General features: G+C 35.8%; 2 protein-coding genes across 5 annotated transcripts in view; one reads left to right on the top strand and one right to left on the bottom strand.

Annotated features, from left to right (window-relative positions):
• Positions 1 to 19,452, top strand: part of GART (phosphoribosylglycinamide formyltransferase, phosphoribosylglycinamide synthetase, phosphoribosylaminoimidazole synthetase) — a 40,633-nt gene that overhangs the window by 2,572 nt on the left and 18,609 nt on the right. For all 4 annotated transcript variants that reach the window (XM_036744795.1, XM_036744794.1, XM_036744792.1 and 1 more), the window contains exons 3-15: positions 2,938 to 3,090; positions 5,358 to 5,453; positions 6,326 to 6,500; positions 7,478 to 7,589; positions 9,822 to 9,890; positions 10,570 to 10,695; positions 12,591 to 12,678; positions 12,838 to 12,923; positions 13,157 to 13,325; positions 14,270 to 14,501; positions 16,795 to 16,889; positions 18,407 to 18,516; positions 18,847 to 19,045. In XM_036744795.1, coding sequence (XP_036600690.1) covers positions 2,946 to 3,090; positions 5,358 to 5,453; positions 6,326 to 6,500; positions 7,478 to 7,589; positions 9,822 to 9,890; positions 10,570 to 10,695; positions 12,591 to 12,678; positions 12,838 to 12,923; positions 13,157 to 13,325; positions 14,270 to 14,501; positions 16,795 to 16,889; positions 18,407 to 18,516; positions 18,847 to 19,045 — 1,702 coding nt within the window. In that variant the 5' untranslated portion in view covers positions 2,938 to 2,945. The remainder of the gene's footprint in view (positions 1 to 2,937; positions 3,091 to 5,357; positions 5,454 to 6,325; positions 6,501 to 7,477; positions 7,590 to 9,821; positions 9,891 to 10,569; positions 10,696 to 12,590; positions 12,679 to 12,837; positions 12,924 to 13,156; positions 13,326 to 14,269; positions 14,502 to 16,794; positions 16,890 to 18,406; positions 18,517 to 18,846; positions 19,046 to 19,452) is intronic.
• LOC118837189 (putative RNA-binding protein 15B) lies at positions 434 to 1,782 on the bottom strand. The gene is made up of 2 exons (XM_036744140.1): positions 1,769 to 1,782; positions 434 to 1,028 (listed from the first exon to the last, which is right to left on the bottom strand). The coding sequence occupies exons 1-2, from the start codon at positions 1,780 to 1,782 to the stop codon at positions 434 to 436; spliced, it is 609 nt and encodes a 202-aa protein (XP_036600035.1).

Raw genomic sequence — 19,452 nt, 5'->3', positions numbered from 1 at the left:
GTATCTGATATGTCCTCCCTCTTTACCTCTGCCTTGTATATCCTCCAGCTCCCTTCATGATTCATTTTAAATGCTACTACCTTTAAGAAGCAGAAGCCTTTTCTGATTTTCCAAATTGTTGTATTCCCCTGTATATTTTTTTTTAAATTGATCCTTGGACAAAGGCTTTACTGACAACTTTCCATGCAGTTAGTTAAAAAATAAAATACAGAACACACTGGAAAGTGTTCCATACATTAGAAATCAGTAAAATGGGAATACCTTCAAATGGGCATTATAAAAAAATTGAGTTTTGGTGGAGGGGGCTTTGGCCTTCACCAAACCAACCATAATAACTGGGCAGAAAAGCCAGACCAAAAGCAGAATTGGCTTTAAAAATAACTTTTCATGACACAAAGGAAACACAAGATTGGGAAAAAAAAACAGGTTTTGGCTAGGCAGTGTCTCTTACTATAGCTATCACCATATGCTCTTCTTCTAACTTCCCCAGTGTCCTTAGAGCAGACTGGAGGTACTGCTGGGAGAATTCACAGGGAGGGAAGGCATGGAGCATGCCTGTGTTGTCTCTGCCCTTGGTCCCTCCCACTGGCAAGCTGATCACCCCAGCAGCCTGCTTCTGTTTCAAGTATAACACCAGATTCCTGAGAAGCCTCCGCTGCAAACCTGGCTCCACAGTGTGGGTCCCCTCTGCTCCAGGCCCTCCTGGAGAAGCTTGAGTGGCCAGAAGCACCACATAACCATCGGGGCTTCCCTGCTTGATTCTCTGCTTGACCTCCTCCAGTTTGGGCTGGTCAAGTTGAAGTCTTTGGGTAATCTTGAGCTGTGTCAGCTTGCTCCCTGAAGCATGGTCTTTGAGGAGACTACTGATCACTCCCAGGTCCCCATCTAAAATGTGCATACAAGTGGGGAAGCAACTGTTTTTCAACACCAGAAGCCCATTCCAGCCCAGCTGTAGGGTCTGAGCATCCTCAGACAGACTCTTTAGCCTTTTGGTCTTGGGTTTTGGCTCTTCAGTGGGTTCCGATTTACTTTTGTATATTTTATTTTTCTATGAACATTTTATATTCCCTCCTTCCCTTGAGGCAGCTAGAGCTAGGTGGTAAAGTGTGCAGAGCACTATGCCTGGAATCAGGAAGACCTGAGTTCAAATTTGACTGGACACTTAACTAACTCTGTGACCTTGGGGAAATCACTTTACTGTAAAATGGGTATATAACAGTATCAGCCTTGTAAAGTATTTAGCACAGTACCTAGCACATAGTAAGCGTTGTTTAAATGTTTGTTCTCTCTTTCCTTCCCCCTTCTCCAGTAGCATGTGATCTTGATGTCAGGGATTGTCAAGTTTTGTGTTTATATCATCAGTGCCTGTCATGTTAGGAGTTTAATAAATGGTTTTGGTTGCTTGTATTAAGTCTGAATTTGCCTCTTTGCATCTTCTATCCATTGTTTCTATCTCTTCTTCCTAACAGCCAAAGCAGTTCAATCTAATCCCCTTTCTATGTAATATGCCTTCAGATACTTGACTATCATATTTTATTTAGTTTCGTTCATTGTTTATTAAGTACTATACGTACTAGGTGTCAAGTGTTGTACCAGTCCCTGAGGATGCAAAGAGAAAAATGAAACATCTCTGTCTTCAAGGAAGAAGAGAGGAAAGACAGTTTGATTTTTAACATGATTGTCAAAAGTGACAGTTTGCCAGAAGTATTGGTGGGCCATCTAAGGGAACCTGTCCAGCAGACAATTAGAAGTGTGATCACAGTCTCACATTTCCAAATGCATGCTAGGCATATCTACCTGGATGCCTGACCAGCACCTCAAACTCAACATCTGAAACTGAACTCATGCCTTCATCTTCTCCACCACCCCCCCAAAAAAAATTGCCTCTCCTAGCTAACCTTATATATGCCAGTCATTAACTGACATTCTCTTAGTTATCCTAAAATTTAACTGTCCTATTTTACTTTGTTTCAATTAGTTGCAAATTCCTGTCTCTTCTATCTCCAAAAATACCTCCTGAATGCATCTTTTCTTCCTGTCCACTCTATTGCACCCTAATCCGAACTCTTGTTACCTCCGAAATATATATTACAGCAAAAAGTTTCCTAACCTGTTCTCTTAAACCAGCCCTTCATAATGCTGTCAGGGTTATTATCCTGGTGCACAAGTCTAATCAGGTCACACTCCCCTACTCAAAAACCATCAGTCATTTCCTATTCCCTGCAGCACTTACCATGCTATTCACCTGACTCAAGTCAGCTTCCAATCCTGCCTCTCAGTTTGTTGAAATTCTTGCCTTCAAGGCCTAATTCTTATGCTATGTAGTCTTGAGGTCTGCCCAGATTCCTTCTAGCCAGAGAAAATAGCCGCCTTCTCTGACCTTTCATATGTGTTTTTCTAATTATATTTGTCCTCATGTCTCCTTGCCCTACTATATTTCCCTTGGGGACAGCAACTGAAATTCTTAACATAAGCCCTTTTACACAACAGTTGTTTAAATGTTGAACTGTTGTTGAATCGAGATTGAGACTAGAAGAGATGACTGGGGAGTAAGTTGTTTAGAGGTCATAGTTGAAATTATGGGAGTAGATAAAATTGGGAGAGAGAGAAAACCAACAAGAGCCAAATGATAGAACCTCAAGGAGTACTACCATTTAAGACGAAGAAAGAAAAAGGACTCTTACAAGGAAGGGTCAGAAAAGCAAAAGAATTAAGCTACTGCTACATTTTTTAAAAAGCCAGAAGCCAAAAAAGAGAATTTTTCAAAAAGTAGGGAGAGGATGATCAATATTATTGAGCATGACGCAAGACATAAGGAGAACAGTAAGGAATGAAGAAATGAATGGATTTGAGTTATTTTTTAAAATTTTAGCTGAACTTGATTCTCCTGGCACTGTCAATTTCTTTTTCTTTTCTCTTTTTATCCCTGCTCACCAGACAAATTAATGGCAGTCCCTGTGCTTATAATTGGCAATGGGGGAAGGGAACACACACTGGCTTGGAAACTTGCTCAGTCTCCTCATGTCAGCCAGGTGATAGTTGCCCCAGGAAATGCAGGAACAGCCAACAATGGGAAGATTTCGAATTCAGGTAAAGGCATTTTGATTTATAGAATGTTTGTTCTAAAAAGGACCTTAGTGATCATCTAACTCAATTTTATCAATTTACAGATAGGCCAACTAAAAATTAAGTAACAAATCTAGCTATTTTGTGTTGAGTGTCAGCATCTGGTTTTTTTGTTGTTTTATTTGTTTTGGTCATTGGGAGGAAAAAAAGCTCTTCTCTCCTTAATTGGAAAGTGTGAATCAATTTGCCAGACGTGTAAGAAGTACTGCTCTCTTTATAACTGTATCTTAGGGAATCATGTTATACCAACATCTTATTAAAATTGCTTTATAATAATATTGACAATTACATAGTGCTTTAAGGTTTGTACAGACCATCATATACATTATCTCAATTTTCTTTTTTTTTACACTAACCTTGTGAGGTAGATGTGCTTAATTTCCCTAAGGTGGAAAGTGACTTGCCCAGACTCACAATTAGTGTCTGAGGTACAATTTGAATCCAAGTCTTCCCCACTCCAATCCCATCACTAGCTGTTACAATATATGATCAGAATGGACTTGTCTGATAGCATTCCATAACAACCAAAAGTTTTGTCAAACGATTCTATATATCTTACATAGCTTGAATTAGTGAAACTAGTGGTAATATTAATAGTTAACATAAAGCTGTGGTTTGCAAAATGCTTTATGAAAATTATCTCTTTGGGGAATATAGGTAGGGAACATTATTCTGGGCCATGTGTTTTTAAGTGGATTGTGAATATTCATCTTGTAAAAAGAGATTCTCTTTTGAATGAACTTGAGACAGCAAAAGTATTTAAAATGGAATCCTGTTGCTATATACATAGAATACACATTGATTAATGGGGGTTCTATTTGCAAAAACCAAATTTTTAAAACAAATGTATTTGAAAATAATGCATTAGTGCACAGGGATATTGTGCATAAAATGCAATGCTCAGCAGCTTCAGAATACTGGTGTCCTAGAAATCGGCTATTATATCTTTCTACTATAACTATTTTTCTAATGTTTAAGAGATTATTAAAATTTGACATGGTAGTACTTAGACTTAGCTATGAAATAATTGTTCACAGTACAACCAATGAAATTCCTATGTTTGTGAAAGAGAAACCAACCTCTAATAGTTCATAAAGTAATTTACAGAGCTTCGGGTGGCTTACTAGGACTTACACATAGCAAATCAAAATAAAATTAACTAGTTTCCTAGCTTAATTCATTAAAAAAAAAATTTCGAGCTCATTTACTGTACTGGCAATCAGAATGGGCTCTTAGCACTTAATTCAACCAAGTGCCCTTGAAGAGTTTGGCCTTTATTTCCTTGATAAAATTAGGAGTCCTTGCCTCAAGGGAAAGCCTAATTTATATGGGTTCGAGTGACGTGTTTGTCACATGGGAGGCTTTTAGACCTCGTGGGTTAAAGTCGCATTTTGTGACTGTTTTAGGTCACGTGGGTGAGTTGCATGTGTGACTCACCCTTGACCCTGAAAAAGATATAAAACCAAGGGTTGGCTTTCCTTTTGCGGAGCTCTGACCCACAGCAGTAGTGGCTCGAGTGACTCTGGGCCAGCTGTTGTTATGAGTTCCCTGGCTGAACTCAGATGTTGGTAACTATGAATTGTATTTGGTCTGTCTGTCCATGTTTGTAATTTGTATATGCTCTGAAGTACAGGGTGCTGACTTTTTCCCCTGATCTAAGTGGTATTTGTATGCTGGATTAAAGTAAGATTGTCAACCCCTTAACGTTGCTTTCTTTAGTAAAGCAGATCAAAACAACCTGGGCTTGCAGTGTCATGTGAGCTAGTGGTTGTCTTTGGTCTTACACCCCCGCAGCAGCTGCTAGCCCGATTGTTGAAACATTTACATAGTACCTCTCCAACCCCATTAGAAGTTGGCCATTCAGGAGAACCTGAGTTCAAATCTGGCCTCGGGCACTTGGTATTTACTAGCTGTGTGACCTTGGGCAAGTCACTTAACTCCAATTGTCCTGCCTTCCCACTTCCAAAAAAAAAATGAACACTTTGGGGCAGCTAGGTGGTGCAGGGAGTAGAGCACCAGCCCTGGAGTCAGGAGGACCTGAGTTCAAATGCAGCCTCAGACACTTGACACATGTACTAGCTGTGTGACCTTGGGCAAGTCACTTAACCCCAATTGCCCTGGGCGCCCCCCCCCCCAAAAAAATTTTAAAAAAAAAAGTTGGCCATTATACCTGGGTAGATGTTAAGACAGCTTTACAATTAGATATGAAAATTGTTGTTTTATCTTTACAGCTGTGTCAGTCAATGATCATACTGCCCTCTCTCAGTTCTGCAAAGAACAGAAAATTGAACTTGTAGTTGTTGGACCAGAGGCTCCTCTTGCTGCTGGTAAAGTTGGAAAAATTCCAGTTTGCTTTTATAAGATTGACTTTATGGAAGAGAGTGTTTAATCATAGAATTTTAGGGTTAAATTCTACCTCAGAGATAAACTAACCCAACTTTATACAAAAGAATTTCCTTAAAACGTGCTATAGAATAGATTTTTAAAATTTAACCTCATATCCTGAATTGATTTTCTAGACTGCAAGTGGTAACTACCTAGGAGTACTTATTTTAGAAAAAAAGATTTAAATTGAAACAACAAAAAGTACTCAAATACTGTTAATTTCTGTCATTTTTCAATATGCAGTCTATTTAGTTGGCTTTCAAAATAAAAAGGCTTGGGGTGAAAGAAAACTTTGCCAGTATTAGAATTCCATTTGTTTATACAAATTGAGTAGACTGAATGCAAATAAGAAATTGTTTTTGCTGTACTTAAGAAATATCAGTAACAATTTCTATTTGACATCAGTAAGAATGAGATGAATAACAATTGACATTTTCTATGTCCCTGATCATCCCCCAATCTAACCTCTTTTCAGCTGAGACTTGAAGTAAGTCCAGAACATGTTTTACTATTTACTTCCAATGTAAATGGAGTCATTGATATCCAGAGATTTGGATCTGTTGTCTGGTAGTCTTATTATTGGATATACCTAAAACTAGGATAAGTTTTTCTTAGAATCACTCAAAATTAGTCTCATCATGACAACATCCTGTGTTCTGGCAATCTAGTCCCTTTTGATAGAGCATGGTATAAATGTGAATTGGGTGCATCAGTGGACATGGCAGAAATGAATTGTAATATTTTCCACCTTAATATTGTCTTGTAGAATTAACATAACAAGGCAAAATATACTCAAAAACAGTTTTGTTTATAGGAATTGTTGGGAATCTAACGTCTGCTGGAGTGAGGTGTTTTGGTCCCACAGCAAAGGCAGCTCAGTTAGAGTCCAGCAAAAAATTTGCCAAGGAGTTTATGGACCGACATGGAATCCCAACTGCAAAGTGGAAAGCTTTCACCGACCCTGAAGAAGCCTGCAACTTTGTTATGAGGTATGATGCTGCCTGTAAATAATAAAATAATATGTGTTTAATTTTTGCTAAACCTATGCATGCTCATGTGCTGATTTCACTGTAATAAAGATAAAAGACACAGTCCTTATCCTCATTTTTTTTCTTGGCATTTTTTCCACTCCTCGTCTTCCTAGACTTCTTTTTAGCATTTGACATCAATCAACACTTCTTCCTGGATACCATCTTCTTTCTTCATTTTTGTGACACTGTTTCTTAGAGATTCTCCTCCCATTCAATTATAAATTCCTCCATTAGAATGTGAGCTTGAGGAGCAGGACTATTTTTTTGCTTCTTTTCAAAACCCTAAAACTTATCACAGTAAATAAATGTTTATTGACTGACCTACTGGTTCCTTCTGGGTTTTTTTGGTTGTTTGTTTTGCTGTATCATAATGCATTTCCAGCCTCCCTAAGCATGTGGAATTAAAAGAAAACATCTACTAGTTCACCGAAAAATATCACATGGCAAGAATTTTTTTCCTCCTTCAAAATAATTATTTATGATTTTTGTCTTTTCATCATAATTATTACTAGAAAAAAGACATCTTGCCTTCCAAATACCACTTCCCATCAAACCTCTTATAACAAAAGAAAAACAATTAAGCAAAAGCATCTGCTATATCTAGTAGTCCCTGGGAGGTACGTTTTCATTATTTGTTGTCCTCTACCATCATTAGTTACTTGCTGTTACTTGAAGTATAACTTCATTTTAGTGATCCTGTAATATAGTTATAGCCATTATGTATGATTATTTGCTTATACTTATTTCATTCTGCATTGGATCTTATAAATCTTTGTATAATTCTCAGAAATATTCATCTTTCCACTTAAAAATCAAAATCAGCTTTGCTAAGGATCAGCGCAAAGAAAGAACCAATTCTATAGCACTCTTAAGTTCAGAAAGTTGTATAGCTATGGTTTTATCAGATATTCATGACAATTTCTATTTCTTTACAGTGCAGATTTTCCTGCTTTGGTTATAAAAGCCAGTGGTCTGGCTGCTGGTAAAGGAGTAATTGTGGCTAGTAGCAAAGAAGAGGCTTGCAAAGCAATTCAAGACATAATGCAGGTGGGATGAAGAGACTTTGGAGTTTTCTATTAAGAACGAGTGGAGTACCGAACATCTTAGTTTCCTCAATGGCAGAGACAGGTCACATAAATACTTATTACATGTAGTAAATGCTCCAAAAATTCTATAATTATACATTGAAAACCTTCCTAATCCTCATTGTAATAGAAATAACAAACATAAAGAAGCCTAAATCATGACTGTCACTGTTAAGTTGGCTTCCCTTATTGTTGCCCAAGTACAAAAGGAGGGAGAGAACATTTCTGGATCAACCCTAAATAAGTACCTTCCCATTTTATTACCAGTTGAGATAATATTATACAATGACCAGAATTTTGTGTTTTTGAGAGCTTCCCATAACAATGCTTTTCTTTTAAAAAAAAATATTTAATTCAATTTCTATTGGTACAGTGCATGAGTTTAAAACATTTCCTTCCTTCCCTATGCAGTTGCCATCTCTTAGAACAAAGATTTTTAAAGGAAAGAAAAAAGGAATAATTCATAAGTTTTTATTTTTTACATCATTATCACTTCCTTATCCCCATCTTCCTTGTATCAAATAAGTATAGTGAAGCAAAACAAATCAACACATTGTCCATGTGTGACAGTGTATCTATCATTCTGTACCTCTAATGCACCATTGCCTTGTCAAAAAGCTGGAAACAGGTTTCATCATTAGGCTTCTGAAGTTGTGATGGGTCTCATTAAAATTCTGTAGTATTTCAGTTTTACTTTACATTGTCATTCATTGGTTCTGCTTATTTCATTAGTTCATATAACCCATCAGAGGAAATATAAGGCCTAGGGTATGTAGTCGTGGCCTAAGAATCCTGTACTTGGAAGAAAATTTGCTTGTATTTTACTCTTTAAAAATGATGAGAATCTAGTTTATGAGACAAGTAGGACAAACAAACATTATTTCCAGTTTTACCAATGTGAATGGGATGATTAATTAGTCCCAAGTCACCTTTGAGATCGGCACCATAGAGATATTCTGTGATCCTATGATAAAAACACAGATGTGTAAAAAATACATACACCATATGTATTCATGACTTCTTCACTTTTATTCCAGAAGTACATTTCACAGTTGTTTAAGACTCCTGAAGTGGCATTATAGCTGCCTTTTGCTTTTTAATCATTTCACTATCCTCACACAGTACATGAATCCCATTTCCAGCATCTTTAAACACTGGGCACCCAGCTTCTGCTTAAACACCTAGTGACAGACTCACTATATCAAAAGGGAACATAATAAATTTTTAAGAACTTACTAGAAAATTCTTTGTTTACCTTGAGCTGGAGTCTAACTGTATGTAGCCTTGTTCATCCTAATTCTTCCTCTAGAGCCAAGCACCATATTTTTTTTTGTGACTTCTGTTCATGTAATCAAAAGACACTTAGTTGTATCCCCTTAAGTCTTTTCTTCAAGCTATATATTTTTAATTCTAGCCAAATTTCTTTATATCAGTCATGTACTGTGTTGTAGTTTTTAGTTTGTCAGTGGCCATCCCAAGAAGTGATACCCAGAATTGAATGCTGTATTCGAGTTATGATCTGACCAGTACAATATATGAAAGAGTCTGTTGTTCCCTTGTTCCACACATTCTACAGCTATTAAGCTAGTTATCTTTCCAAAGTCAGTAACACTTTTGTGTTTACAATCAATTAAAAACTTGTAGGATTTTGGGTTTTTGGGGTTGTTTTTTTTTTTTTGAACATGAAAAATCCTCATGAATCATTCCTTTGCCGCTACAGACCTTAGATGACGTGGTCAGTTTTTCCCAAAGTTCCTGTTATCTTCACCAACCAGTCCTTCCTTGTGGTCAAAATAGCTGTTGAGTTCATTGCTTTCTTTCTGCCTTATGAAATGCCTTTAAGAGAAACCTAAAAAAACCATTGTATTCCATTTCTTTTTTTTTCTCTTTACTCCGTTTTCCATTAGAATCTGCGTTTTCTGATTGTTTCATTGGTGTATATTTCAGGTATATTCACATTGTCCCCATATAAGGAATGGTTTATGGAATATGGTTTATATTGGGTCTATGGAAGGGAAGTAAAAACTATGCCATGTTATCAAGTTAAATGATGCAAAAGACATCTTAGGCAGTGCTAATGTTATGTTTTGCTTCACGAGCATGAGATTGTTGATTTGGATCTTCACCAAATAGTAAAGTAGTGATGAATTCTGTGAAAATTAATGATATCAATGCTTGTGTTATTTCAATACAGGATAAAGCTTTTGGAGCAGCTGGTGATACTGTTGTAATTGAAGAAGTTCTTGAAGGAGAAGAGGTGTCTGTAAGTAGATTTTTCACCCATTTTTATTATTCCAACTTTTTGTTTTACTAATAGAACTGTTATTTATTCCTCTTCTCCCCTCCCCTCCCACCCAAGAAAAGAAAATCTCCTCAGTTAAGTTTCATCTTAAAGAAATAAATCAGTACCCCCAAAGGAAACATAAACATAATAATTTAAAAAGTAAATATCGAAAAAAAAATTAAATCTTCCACAGATAGAAAGAGCCTGCCTTCTTTTCAGCCATACCAGGAGTGCACCAAGTGAACGACTTATCTTTTTTGTTGTTGCTGTTGTTTATATTGCCATTTATTTGCCAAAGTAATATGTATATTTGAAGATAATTTTCTTCTCTGGTGAGTTACAAGTTAAGGAGCTCCCTAAGAAGGGCTTCAATATCAAGAAAATAAATGAGGGATAAATAGGACTATATACAAGTAATCAGAAATAACTAGTGGAATGTAGGAAAATATAATATCCTAAAATGTTCCAGTTCTTTATGTATGACTTCTTGCGTGGACCTGATTTTTCTGCTTGAAAGAGGTGTCCCTTTGTTATCTTACAGTTAGTATTATAGACATTAAATCACTTTTCATAAAATAATTAATATGCTAAATAACTGGTAGGTAATAATAGAAATTAGTTTAATAATAATAAATGGGAAATTATGTTTTCCTTATAGTGTTTATGTTTTACTGACGGTAAGACTGTGGCCCCAATGCCACCAGCACAGGACCATAAGCGATTGCTGGATGGAGACCATGGCCCCAATACAGGAGGAATGGGAGCTTATTGTCCAGCACCTCAGGTAATCCTTTCTAATAAATAAGGCGAGTATTACTATGTCTATCTTATTGATGAGTGAGCAGGCTCAGATTAAACAATTTGCCTGTGTTCATAAAGCTAATAAATGGCTCTTCTGGCTCTTAAATACATATCTCATTCCAAGTCATGTTGTCTCTCATATTCTCAGAGCAGAGCATTAGTTGCCTCCTGGAAATTCTGAATTCCTGCATAAGAATCTGTGATTTCTTCAGTTTGGATCTCTCCTGGGGTGTGGAAGTTCCTTCCATCAATGTACATTGCAATTGTCTGTGACTTCAAAGAAAAATCCTAGGACGTTCTTTCAGGCACATAGAGGTTGTGACCTGCCCTCAACCCATTACAATCAGAGATAGCATTTAAATCAGGTCCTGATTCCAAAGTTTAGAACTCTGTCCACTACATTGTTGCCTTTATAATTTCTAATTTGTATGAGTTGATAAAAAGATCTACTTAAATAATTGTACTATAAATAGCAAGCTTTGTTTTCTGGTTTGCATTTCTTCCAGTTGCTGCCTTATATCATGTCTCCTTTTTTTCTCTTTTGTAAGGAAGCATTCATGCCCTAGCTTTTTATCTTTTAAAAGCTAGACTGTAGTGTGAACAGTTCTTCCCAGGTACATCCTATATAGAGATATTAAATACTTTAGTAGGATTATATCTAGATCACCAGGCAGACTACAACTTTGACTTTGTAACCGTGCTTTTGACTTTGTAATGGGCAGGTGAATCATAGTTTTTGAGACTCTTAAATAATGGGGAAATGCCATTCATTGGAAGTAAAGTAAGAATAAATTTTAATGTAAAGATTTTACTAACCCTTTACAAACTCCTGAAATGATAGTGCAGAGATAATATTATTATTTTAAATATATATGCCATATTACTGTTAAGTTGTGGGTTTGTTTGTTTTTTAGTCTGGACCTATGATCTCATCAATGTAGAGAGCTCACCAGTAAGAGAACTCTTTTGTACCAATGTAAATTGGCACCTTCCTCTGTAACGGTTGCCTGGTGTACTTAGAAGTTAAATGACTTGCCTAGGCTCATACAGCCAGTAAGTGTCAGAGTTGAAATTAAACCCAGGTCTTCCTGACTGTCACACCAGCTTTCTGTCCACTATGCCACACAGTCTCTTTTCTGAAAATTAACTTGTTTTCCAAAATTCATTAAAAGTTTCTGTTTTTACTCTTAACTGACAGTAATTTAGTTTAGGAATTCTTTGTGATTGTGATTCAACTATCCAACTTAGCTTACCTCAGAACTTTAAGAAATTATCATAAAGATAATAAAAACAAAAATAATAACTAAAAATGAACTATATAATAGCACATTAAGGTTTTGCAAAGCACTTTAAAATAGGATCTCATTTAATCCTTACAATAACCCTAGGAGGAAGGTGCTTTTCTTATCCCCATTGACAGAAATGGAATGTGAAACCAACAGAAGTTAAATGATTTGCTTAATGTCAAGTGTTGAGGTTTTTGACTAGATTTGAATTGGATCTTCCTGACTCAAGTCCACTGCTCCACTGTGCCACCTAGCTGCCTCAAAAAAATGTCTCTGCTGAGTTTTTTTTAAGGTTTTCTAAGGGTTTATTTTTCTGGATAAGCTCTTAAAATTTTTACTGCAAATTAATAATACTTGGATGCAAGAAGTGGTCAATGATAAAATCACTATAAAATATGTCGGCTGGTGCTGCTTGATTACCTAAGAATATATCCTGTTTACTAATTATGGTACCTTCGTAATCATAGATCATTTTGTATTTATAAAATGACATGCTGAATTTTTCTAAGTGTTTATTCCTAATCCTATATGATATTAGTAGAACGAAAGATAACAATTACCTTAAAAGTTATTATTTCTGGGTTTTTCCTAGGTTCCTAAAGATCTGTTATTAAAAATTAAAAATACCATTCTTCAGAGAACAGTAGATGGCATGCAGCAAGAAGGTGTTCCATATGTAGGTAGGAATATTGATCTATGAGTATCATTTTGAGGGAAACCGAAATGAACAAGAAGTGACCAAAATTATCTTGTTCATAACAAGCCTTAGGTCATTATTAAAAAGTTTAAAACTATATAGCTTTATTGTCTTCACTGTATGTGTCTGTTCTTTATCAAAGGAATATTGTATGCTGGTATAATGCTTACCAAGGATGGCCCAAAAGTTCTTGAGTTTAATTGCAGATTTGGGGATCCAGAATGTCAGGTAGGTAATGATGTATAAAATGTCTAAGATGAGAGAAATCTGAATGTATAAGCATTAAATTTTCATTTCAGACTTGTCATCCTTTTTACTGTGATATTTTCAAGAAATATATATATATATATATATATATATATATATATATATATATATATATCATTCCTAGCATTTCAATGAATATCATAACTGGAAGGTATTAAAATTTATCTTTTAACTCATGTGCTATATTTTTGTAGGTGATTCTTCCACTTCTTAAAAGTGATTTTTATGAAGTAATTCAATCAGTTTTAGATGGTCAGCTTTCTAATTCTCTGCCAGTTTGGCTTGAAGATAGTGCTGCTGTAACTGTTGTCATGGCAAGTAAAGGTTATCCTGCAGATTACACCAAAGGCATGGAGATAACAGGTAACTCAGACTACTGTCTTGTACTGACCATAACAGGTGGCAAACACAGCTTTCTTGTTCCTTCTTACCTAGGATTAGATACTCCTGAGATAGCAGGGAATTCACAGATATTTTTATAATTTTAATTGTAATGCATATAAAAGACATAGTAATACAAGTTCTCCTTGGGTCTATGTTTCGCTATGACCTTCTTCTGTCACCTCCAATATAATGTCAGGGTCACAAAATAACAGCGACTGAGATTTTGTAAATTTTATTTAAAAAATTAGCTATTTCTCGTAAAACAGCTTAGTCATTTGTACTAAAACATATCTGAGTGTATCATTCCCATCTATCCCCCTTCTGTCTTGGTGCAAAAGGTCTGTCCTCACTGCTCAGAAACTCCTACCTTATTGTGGGGGCACCTACCCACTTAATCAGCATTTATTAAACAACAACTACATACCAGGCACTGTTCTGAAGATAAGGGAAATACAAATACAGCAGATGAAACAACCTCTACTCACAAGGAGCTTATGTTCCAACTGGGGGGACAAGTATTTATATAATCATACACAGAATCACTACCAACTAGTCAGAAGGTAGTTTGGGGAGAACGGCATCAGCATTTAGAAGGATCAAGATAAGTTTGGCATAGACATGTAGTTGTGACTTGAAGAGAGGGCGTATATGAGGTGGAAATGGTAAGGGAGAGTGTATTCTAGGCATGGGAGATAAGATTGTGTGAGAGAAATAGTAAGAAGGCCAGTTTGGCTTTACTATAGAATGTGGGAAGAAGTGTGATGAGCCTAAACAGGTAAGTTAGATCCAGACTATGAAGACTTGCAAATACCCGTTTAGCTGAATCCAACTCTTTAAGCTAGTTTTATTATTTATTTATCTTAATTTATATTTTTCTTGTCATGACCTGTTAAGTGATTTGTTTAAATGTCATCTTTTTTTAGGAATTCCTGAGGCTAGAGCTTTAGGCCTGGAGGTGTTCCAAGCAGGCACATCCCTGAAAGAGAATAAAGTAGTAACTAATGGTGGTAGAGTTCTTACAGTAACAGCCATCCAGAAAGATCTGATGTCAGCTCTTCAAGAAGCCAATAAAGGAATAACTGTTATAAAATTTGAAGGAGCTGTTTATAGAAAAGACATTGGCTATCAAGCTATCTCTTTCCTAAAACAGTCCAGGTAAAATATTTTTAGAGAAATGATAGTCATTATTAGCTGAGACCTAACCTACATCAGTTAATGCTAAAGTTTTACATGAGATACCAAGCAGTGAACATTTTATCTTCTACCAACAAGTGCAGGATTAGTGTGTTGTTTACTTAAACTAGGGTAACCTAGACCCCAATTTAGGATTTTTACTTGGACACAACAGGTCTCAAATTGAATAGAAAAAAATTCTTGGTATCTTCCTCTAAGTTAGGAAACCATTTAAGGATCAAAAAAAAACAATGCTAACATCATTTTTACACCATTATTTTTTATACCTTTTAAAATATGTATATACGATTTTGATTCTGTTCATTTGTCTTGAGGAACATAATCATTAATTGTATTTAAAGGTTATCAATTCATTATATATCCAACATATCTGCAAGTTAATGAAAATTTCTTTTGGTTTGATCACTGTTTTGTGCAATTATCCTATGAAAACAATAAACTAAGTTTTTAAGAAATATTGGTATATATCCTCCTTTTTAAAAATTATATATATGACCTCATTCATTAAATATGAAAAGATACCAGATACACGCTGTACTTAAAATGCAGAAACATTGAGAAGACACTATTTTGAATTGGCAATTTTTCCCAGGTCTTAATACAACTTTATCTGATTGCCAAAATCTGTATTACACTTTTTAGAACAACCCCCAAGAAAGGGCTTCTTTCTCCTTATTTGCCCATTGCCCTAAACAATATTGAAGATGTTTCCATTATTATTACTTTGTTCCATTCAATTTAATCAAAGAACTACATTCTTAATTCCATTGTGGGCTCTTTGATTGTAAGCTTGTTTGAGAGAGTTGAGAATTCTCTTGATTTTTTTTTTTCGGTTATGCCTTTCTCTAATGAGAAATTTTGTCCCTTTGATAGTTCAAGTTAATCTGCATACGAACTCTGCTTCTACTTTGGCATACTGTTTCTGGCCAGTCTCAGTAGATGAATCATTGCCACCTCAGAAGTCAAGCCTTTTTTTTCTCTTTTTCAAGCATGAAGATGACGACATTTACCATCCAACTTTTGTCATCCTGGAGTTATTTCTAATGAAAACCTACTCAATTCCATGAGGAGTCCCTCCCCTGGATAGCATAAAGTCATGTGCTATATCTAGTATTAAGAATATATTCTTACATTACTTCATTCCTAACAACCCTGTAAGAGAGGTAATACAAGAGATAATATCCCATTTTATACAGAGTAAAACTCTGAGACATCATGTTTTACAGACTATTACAAAACATTAAGTTTTACACAACAAATCCTTTTATTAAGGGAATTTGTTCGGTAAAGTTTGCATTCAGTCAAGGGGCGGCACTTGAGGACCTGAAGGGCCACATGTGGCCTCAAGGCCACAGGTTCCCCACGCCTGAGCTAGGTGTTAGTCGTTAGAATGCTGATATTAGAGTTGGGAAAACCTGAGTTCAAATTTTGCCTTAAACAGAGCTGCGTGACCCTGGACATGTCACTTCATCTCTCCTAGCTTCAGTTTCCTCATCTGTCAAGTGAGGAGATTGGACTGAGCAACTTCCGAAAGACCCTTCCGTTTCTAAAGCTGTGAACCTATTTGGCAAGGAAGTGCCTGGGATTGGATTTGAGCCCAGGTCTACTGACCTAATAAGTTTAACACTTACTCCACTGCACCTGGCTACCTCTGTTATTAGAGTAGTATGTTTAAAAGAGAATGATATTAGTAAATATGGCTTTGCTTTTTCACAAATTTTATATGGTTCCTTCCTTTCTGCCATATTTTCATGATGAAACTGAAAACTTATTATGTGCTATTACAACAAGTACTTACTTAATCAACTTAATTGTTCAAGGCCTCATTTTCTAATGTTATGGATGTTCATGACCTTCATTGGTATTTGAACAAAAAAAGCTGAAGAGGCAAAATGTAAGTTGGTCATTTTGCCTTCAAGTCAAAAATCGTTGTGAAAAAATTTTTAGTTATGCTGTAGACTAGCACTGAGCAAACTGGGATTTTATTTGGGAATTTTCTTGGTATTTAATTAGTCTATGTTATAACTGGCCCACATTCTAAAATAAGTATCGTTATGAATAGAGGTTGGGGTTTGGGATTTCTTGTGCTTTTATCCCTACCACCTGGCACAGTGCCGAGCACATACACTTAACTGTTGATTGATTGATAATCACAAATTGGTCATTTATGTATGGACCATGCTTTGTTAACATGTTATGGTGAAGTAATTAGCCATTACAGATAAATTACAGCTTAACATTTTTAATGTTTTAGAGGCTTGACTTATAAGGAAAGTGGGGTGGATATTGCAGCTGGCAATGAACTGGTTAAGAAAATTAAGCCTTTAGCTAAAGCCACCTCCAGACCTGGTAAGCCAAATCCTTTCTTTGTGGATCCTTAATGACTTATTTATTCATTTAAATATATTTTATTGATTAGTCTGGGTTTTTTATGGCTCATAAAATCTGGATTTGTATGCCACCACCAAATGAACTTATGTAGCAAAATGAAACACTTAAGCAAAACCACCTGACACCATGATCTCATCTGACAATGTGTTCACCATTCCATATCAACAATCTTCCACCTCTTCTGAAAGGAGATAGCTTCCTCAGCTATCTTCCAGTTCTAGGTTGGCAATTACAATTAGCATTCAGCTCATTGTTGTGGCTGGTTTTCTTTCATTTATCCACGTAATATACCTCTATAGTGTCCATGAAATATAGCTCATATAGATCTTCCTATCTTTGTCTAAATTCTTTATTTTTATGGTACAGTAATATTACATTATACTTATGAACCACAATTTGTCTGACAACAGTTCTATATTGATCAGTTGCTCTTGATGTTATGCATAAAAACAAATATTTCTGATTAATACCACCAGAAGAAATTAAGGCAGTATAAAATGCAGGTACCTTTCCCATACAAATAGGCTTTGGAAAGTTTAAAAAGAAAATCAGGTCAGCTATTTGCTGTATTATAACATATTATATACTACATCCTACCCTCTTATGATTAGATTCTATGGGACATGGAAGTACCAAATATACCTTAGTTTATGATCTAGTGCTCTTTTATTAAATATGCTTTTAGTAGACAATTTCCATCCAAAATGCAGAGCTACCCAAAAAAAAAAGAATCGCTATAGTAGTACTACAGAACCATATTCCATTCAGCACATTCTATTTTTAATAGAAAACTCAAACCATATTTTAGGATGGAATGGTTTATCTCACTGCTGTCAACCTCAAAGGGTCAGAAACAGGCTGGATTGACTTAAAACTTTGGTATATGAATGAAACAATGTTAATTTTCAATTCAGAGAAACGTGGAAAGATGGTGAATGAGCTAATGCAGAGTAAAATAAATAGAAGAACCAAATACCATAAATTAAAGAAGATAACTAAAAAGGCTGGGGAATCGGGGGAAAAATAAAGGTCATAGAAATAAACTAATGCAATACAGTCCTCTCCTCAAAAAAGTGGATGGAATGTTGTATATATTGTTAGACATGGACTCGGCATTACCTATTTTTGCTTAATTGGGGCAGCTAGGTAACAGTAAATAGACCAAATCTGGAGTCAGAAAGACCTGAGTTCAAATGCAGCCTCAGACACAGCACAGTGTCTGTGTAGTAAGCACTATAAAATTATTAGCTATTATTCTCTGTAACAAGAAAGGATTTGTTGTGGAGTTAAGTGGGAAGTAAATAACTGATTTGAATTCAGTAAAATTTTCTAATGTCTTACTAGATATTTGTCGGTGCTGACCTGTCCCCTTCTTTGAATCATTTGTTGATGTGAGGGATAACAAGGTAGAAGTAGGGGGTATTCATTGTCTTCCTTTGTGTTAAACTGTGTTTTACCGTTTTCATATTTGATAGGATGTAATGTAGACCTTGGAGGATTTGCTGGTCTCTTTGACTTAAAAGCAGCCGGTTATAAAGATCCCCTTCTGGCATCTGGGACAGATGGAGTTGGAACCAAGTTAAAGGTAATTAATTCAAAGATTAGGGATTTATAAAAGCCTATGTATGTTTATTTCATTTTTCTTATCAAAGTGTTAAAAAATGGCTTGCAGTGTATTTGCTTAGGTTTGCTCTCCATGTGCTTAAGACTTGATAAAAGAACATGAATGATGAAAGGTAGATAGTAAACGGGCAGGGTGGGATTGGCTGACAGTTCAGTTGAGGGGATTTTCAGGGTATTTTTTGTGTAAGAAAATCCTTTTGGACAGCTTTTGATCAGTTATTTTTTCTTAAGCAAACAGCTTTTTGTTTATTCTTTTAGATTATAGCAAAGACTCTATATTACTTCTCTACAGATTGCCCAACAATGCAATAAACATGATACCATTGGTCAAGATTTGGTTGCAATGTGTGTCAATGATATTTTGGCTCAAGGAGCAGAGCCTCTGTTTTTCCTTGATTATTTTTCCTGTGGAAAACTTGATGTCAGCACAGCTGAAACTGTCATTGCTGGTATAGCAAAAGCATGTGAAAAAGCAGGATGTGCTCTTTTGGGTATGTTGGTATTTTCTATAAATATTTTATTTATGTTTTTTGGTTTTTAAGATCACTGTCACTTCTCAATAACACCCCCCAAATCGCAGTAGTACCTTCCCTTGAACAGGGAGATGTCATCTAAACCTAATGCCTGCCAAACTGCTTTCCATTTTGCCTAGCACTTCACATCAAATGAGGAGTTTGTGTAAAAATGATAAATGACTAAGTAAAATAAGCATGTTAAATATTCAGTCTCCATAGTCTGCTACCTCATCACCTCTTGCCTGAACTCTTGTGATAGCCACCTAAGTGATCTCCCTGTCTCGTCTCCTTCCTCTCCAATCCATCTTCCACATAAGCTTTCTAAGTGACTTTCCTACTCAATAAACTCATATCTTGAATACCAAACCTTTATGAGACAAATA

Source organism: Trichosurus vulpecula, chromosome 2 (genome assembly GCF_011100635.1).
Source record: "Trichosurus vulpecula isolate mTriVul1 chromosome 2, mTriVul1.pri, whole genome shotgun sequence".
NCBI lineage: Eukaryota > Metazoa > Chordata > Mammalia > Diprotodontia > Phalangeridae > Trichosurus > Trichosurus vulpecula.
This window is presented reverse-complemented; position numbering and strand designations above follow the sequence as displayed.